Source organism: Cajanus cajan, chromosome 8 (assembly GCF_000230855.2).
Source record: "Cajanus cajan strain Asha chromosome 8, NIPB_CcT2T_4, whole genome shotgun sequence".
Classification (NCBI taxonomy): domain Eukaryota; kingdom Viridiplantae; phylum Streptophyta; class Magnoliopsida; order Fabales; family Fabaceae; genus Cajanus; species Cajanus cajan.
Window position 1 is genome coordinate 43,122,540 of NC_138524.1, and position 5,902 is coordinate 43,128,441.

General features: G+C 43.8%; 1 protein-coding gene across 1 annotated transcript; it reads right to left on the minus strand.

Moving 5' to 3' along the window:
- Nucleotides 1–4,822: 4,822 nt before the first annotated feature.
- LOC145950450 (uncharacterized) lies at nucleotides 4,823–5,209 on the minus strand. The gene has a single exon (XM_083061540.1). The coding sequence runs from the start codon at nucleotides 5,207–5,209 to the stop codon at nucleotides 4,823–4,825; it is 387 nt and encodes a 128-aa protein (XP_082917666.1).
- Nucleotides 5,210–5,902: the final 693 nt, after the last annotated feature.

The window sequence follows — 5,902 nt, forward strand, 5'->3', positions numbered from 1 at the left end:
AATACTCTCTTCATAAATAAAGACCTTAACTCTTACCCTAATCTTACCACTAGTCATGAAGTAGAGATTCAAGAACAAATCATTCTAAAGAAAAATGAATCTCAACTTCAAGATGTAGTGAAGAAGGAGTGGACTACATTTAGTTCCACTTCTTGTGCTACTTCCTTGGAGGTGCCCAAGGAAGATAGCCTTCCTCTCTTTAGGAATCCTTCTACCATAGTTGTTCTAATAAAGCACCCAAATTTTGGAATATATTGTTTGATAGATACATCTTGTCATATTTCATATTCTATTTTTGATCTTATGGGAAGTTCATCTTTATTTGAACTTAATTTGCACCCTTCCCTACAAGACAAAAATAGTTTATATGACTTTTCAAGATTTTTCAAGACATTTTATCTACCAAACAATATGATTCAAAATTGTTTAGGACGTTTTCTAGTATTCTTTTCTTTATATTTTAGGAAAAGCCTAGGCTACCATTTAGGGTATTTTAGGCAAGATATTGTAGTGTTTAAAAATCATTCTTTTCATTGTCTTAGTCATAGTGTTATTACATTCTTAGGTTTTACTTCTAGGTTATGCTTAGGAGAGGAGCTTATTTCTACTTTTAGGGAGTCTAATTTTGATAGTTTATTTTTTCTTAGGCTAGATATAAGGACTCCTCGTAGGATCCATAATCCATTTTCTCATCATAAACATGTCACCTCTTATACATGGTTTGTTGTGTATGTAGGTGATGATTCTTATTCCATGCATCCTCGTGATTTGAGGACAAATCCTTTTCAAGAGGGAGGGGATGATGGAATCATGCCTAGGAAGGCAAGAGGTGACATATTGAAGGAGCCAAGAGGAGTTGGCTAGACATGAAGGTTTGGGCCAGTCAGGGCCCAATGGGCCTGATGGGCCTGGGAAGGCCCAAGTTGAACTTTTCATGGGCCATATTTTGTTATAGCTATTTTCATATGTTTTGTATACATCATGTTAGTATAGGTATCATATATTTTGGTCTTGTATTTTGGACCACATAGAGTAGCATTTTAGGTTTTAGGCTTGTTGGGCCTAGTTTTGGGCTTCATGAGCCTTTGGGCTTTTGGTACCCAATATTGGGCTCATTTTCATTCTTGTAATTTTTCCTTTCCATTGTATTTGTTTGACCAATGTAATTAGGTCATTAGAATAGGAAAATACAAGGAATACTAAAGTATGCTAATTAGGTTAAATTAGGTTTAATTTGGAAGTCATTTAAGTTACATTTGAGTCACATGTTTAGCACCATGGGTGGCTGAACATGTGCCACTCAAATTAACCCTAAATCACTCTCAAATCAAACCTAAATGCACCTTGTTACCTAAATTTTCGGACTTACACATGTGCACCAAAGTTTGAATTCAAATTTCAAATTTGAATTCAAACTTTAGGCGCCAAATTGTGAGCCTTAAGTTTAGGCGCCTAAGTGTCACATTTTCGGTGCATACTTAAGCCTTTCCTTCACTCTTTGTATTCACTTTTGAGAATAATGAAATTTGAGAGCTTATTCAGCCAAATTTCGTTCAAGAGTCACCATGAGAGAAAGCTTCACCTTAGGAACCCTTCTAGGATTTCCTCCTCTTTGAAGTGAGCTTTCCCTTGCACCTTAAGCTTGGATGCTTCCATCCAAGGCTTAAGCCTTCTTCCTATCCGAGAATCTCCTCCATCTAGTGTTCATCACGTTGGTTTCTATTTCCTTGAAGAAGATCCGTGCATAAGGAGAGCTAAGGAGAAGAACATTCATCACTCCTCCTTACCTTCTCCATCAATAGACTATGGCCAAGGCCAAGGAATCCAAGAGGTGATATCCTAAAAGAACCAAGAGGAATGGGATGATCTTCAAGACCTTTTCATATATTTGTACATAGTTTCTTTGTATAGGTTCACTTTTTGCCTTTGTATTTGTGAGGCACTTTACTTACTTTTAACTAGTGTTTGTATATTGATTTTAAGGTAGGTTACTTGGAGAGTTTAACTCCATTTAACCTCCCTAGTTGATACATTCATTTTGTATTTTTTCAGTAGGGAAAAAGGGGTGACATTTAGCAATGCTTGAGGGTGGGCTTAGAAATTGGGCCTGAGTTGGGCCTAGGCAAAATTTTGCATATTGGACTCATTTTGCTCCTAATTTTTCATAGATTTGATTTAGCTAGGTTTCATCATCATATGATGAACCTAACTAAACCAAATCAAGGATTTTCAAAATAAATCAAGGAGCCATTTGAGACCAAGGCCGCCTAGCTCCAAGTATTCTTCTTGGCCGAATTTCTCAAGCTTCACCTCTTGGTTTTTGAAGCTTGCCTTGCAAGTTTCTAAACCAAGGGAGGTTAAGCCTACCTTACCATGGTTCTTAAGTGAACCATGGTCAATGTTAGCTTCTCCTAGAAGCTAGCTAAACCGTGGGAGTTAAGCCTACCTTACCATGGTTCCTAGTGAACCATGGTTAAGGTTAGCTTCTCCTAGAAGCTACCTCTATCCTATATATTTGTAATTACCTCATTTGTAGACACTTTTGACAAATTTGAGAAATAAACTTCAGAATTTCTCTCTTCAAGAGTCTCCAAAAACCGTAGAGAATTTCTCTTCTAAATTTCCTATCCAAGGTTTTCAACCTTCTCTTTGGTTCCTCAAGCTTCTACACAAAGCTAGGAGTAACCGAATCACCTTAAAGACTTCTCCTCCATGGAAGGTTTCTTCGTGGAGCTTCAAAGTCTCTAAGAACACCTCAAGAACATTTGGTCCAAGCATGGAGAGCTTGAAGAATCAACATTCTTCTCCAAGTATCTCCATCACCAGGGGTGCATATCTTTGGTGCAGAGCAGGGGGCTTCTGCCTCCGTCTCGGTTGAGACCCGCGGAAAGGGGCCGAGTGTTGAGGTCCCGACGTCTGCTCCGATGCCGAAGCTGAGGCGTCAGTACCTGGCTCACCGCTACGTGCAGGAGGGCTCGCAGGTGCGGCTGGAGCATCTGAGTGCCTCGGAGGAGATCGACTCTCTGTGGAGCACCGCTGTGACTCCAGAGAAGTTTTTCCCCAGGGGGTCGTTGAGCACGGCTGATCAGGCTATGATCGAGTCAGCTGGGCCAGTGGGGAGTTTGGATGCTGCTCAGGTCTTCCTGCAGAGGAGTACGGCCATCGTGGACCATTAGAAGCATAAGTGGTCCAAATAGCAGGGGGGCCTGGTGAAGCTGAAGGTCCGAATTCAGCCCCTGAAGGATGAGAACAAGGTCCTAAAAGAGAAGAACAGGGTTCTGAATGCTACCCTTGGCGATGCAAAAGTGCAGGGGGCCGAGCTTCAAGCGACAAGGGGAGACCTCGCTAGGGTTCATAAATTGTTGGAGATCGCCCTGCACTCCAACGAAAGTTATGTTTCCCAGGTAAGTGAGCTGCAGGGGCTCGTTGCCTCGTCTCGAGGCCGGGTGCGATCTTTTGGAGGATGAGGTGATGTCTTCCCGGGGCCAAGTTCGCTCTTTGGAGGATGAAGTGACATTTTTGAAGAGCGAGCTAGTGGTGGCGGCTGAGGAGCATCTCCGCGATGAGGTCGTTCTTGGTGGCAGGGAAGAGGAAATTTATGCCCTAAGAGTAGACCTTTCAAAGCTGGAGGCAGAGAAGGCGGTGCTGGAGAAGAAGCTTGAGGAGACTGAGCGTTCTATTGTGGTGAAGCATAAGAGGGGTTTCCTCAAAGCCACTCGCCAGGCCAGGATCCTCGCGCCAGGGTTCGACTACTCGGCCATGCATGTGGAGAAGGTCGTCCGGTTCGGGAAGCTTGTGAAGGAAGATGACGTCGAGGACAGTTCCAGCGAGAATGCCTCTACATAGGTCAATTTTGTAATAGCCTAGTTTGAGCTTCCCTACTTTATTTTTCTGTGTTGAATTCAAGTGTGCAACTCTAGAAACATTGCTCGTATGTGTTTAGGCTTGATTTTTGCTGTTTGCGCGTTTTGAGGCACACGTTCGAGGTCTATTGTATGCTTTTATACTTAGTGATACTTCACCTTGAGTGGATCATGCCGAGGTTCGGACGCGGCCTAGTTTTTCATTAAGTAATTTTTTGCGGAGGTTCGTATTCGACCTCGAACTGATCATGTCGAGGTTCGAACTTGACCTCAGATTTTCGTTAAGTAATTTTTTGTGAAGGTTCGAACTCGACCTTAATCATACCGAGGTTCGAACTCGACCTCAGATTTTCGTTGAGTAACTTTGTGTGAAGGTTCGAACTCGACCTTAATCATGCAGAGGTTCGAACTCGACCTCAGATTTTCGTTAAGTAACTTTGTGTGAAGGTTCGAACTCGACCTTAATCATGCCGAGGTTCGAACTTGACCTCAGATTTTCGTTAAGTAACTTTGTGTGAAGGTTCGAACTCGACCTTAATCATACCGAGGTTCAAACTCGACCTCAGATTTTCGTTGAGTAACTTTGTGTGAAGGTTCGAACTCGACCTTAATCATACCGAGGTTCGAACTCGACCTCAGATTTTCGTTAAGTAATTTTTTTTGAAGGTTCGAACTCGACCTTAATCATACTGAGGTTCGAACTCGACCTCAGATTTTCGTTGAGTAACTTTTTGTGAAGGTTCGAACTTGACCTTAATTATGCCGAGGTTCGAACTCGACCTCAGATTTTCGTTAAACATAAAATAATGCAAAGAGAATGTGAGTTGAACAGAATGAGTCATTTTATTGATTATGTAATTGTGCCTCGTTAAAAACCTTCTCAGCCAAAACCCATTTTTCTATTTTTTGGGACAAAAGACTGAGGCGGGAAAAGAGTGCACAACTCATTCGTACAAAATTTAGCTGAAGTAATACTTGAGATGCGTAACATTCCAAGTTCGCGGGATGGATTTTCTGCTGAGCTCTTCTAATCGGTACGCTCCATTTTCCAAGTCTTCTGTAACTCGGAATGGGCCACCCCAAGTGGGTGCAAGCTTCCCATCTGACGTGTATTTCCGTGCTTCGCCCAGCAATCGCCACACCAAGTCACCAACTCGGAAAGAGCGAGGATTCACTCGGGTGTTGTATTTTCGGGAAGCCCGGAGCTTGCAAGCTTCTTCATGGATTTGAGCTTCGTCTCTAAGCTCGTCAACTAAGTCGAGGTCAGCCGCCATTTCTTGAACGTTCTGCTTGCTATCAAAAACTTGACGTCGGTGGGATGTCTCTCCAACTTCCACTGGGATCATTGCGTCAGCTCCGTAAGTCAGCCTGTAAGGCGTTTCTTGTGTGGTTGACTGGGGGGGCAATGATACACCCAGAGGATGCTGGGAAGTTCGTCGGGCCACTGCCCTTTGGCATTTCCCAGCCGCTTCTTGAGTTCCCGGAAGATGACCTTGTTGGCTGCTTTAGCTTGGCCAATGGTTTGGGGGTGTTCCACCGAGGTCGGGAGATGCTTGATACCGAGCTCTCGGAGGAAGTCCTCGAATCCCTGTGCGATGAATTGTCGTCCGTTGTCGGTAATGAGGGTGTGAGGGATTCCGAATCTACAAATAATGTTCCTCCAGGTGAATCTTTGCACGCTCTCAGTGGTGATTTTGGCGAGTGGGCATGCCTCAATCCACTTGGTGAAGTAGTCAATCGCCACTAGGAGGAACTTGAGTTGGCCTTTCGTAGGGGGGAATGGCCCGAGGATGTCCATTCCCCACTGGGAGAAAGGCCATGCCGACATCATGTGGTGGAGAGCTTCGGGCGATTGCCGGTGTGTGTTGCCGAACTACTGGCACTCTTTGAACTTTTGTATGTAGTTCTGGCAATCTGACTTTAGAGTGGGCCAGTAGTACCCAGCTCAGAGTACTCGGGTCGCCATCGAGCGTGCTCCGGAATGCATGCCACATATTGATGGCATCCTCACTTGCATGGACATGAGATGATGGACAAGG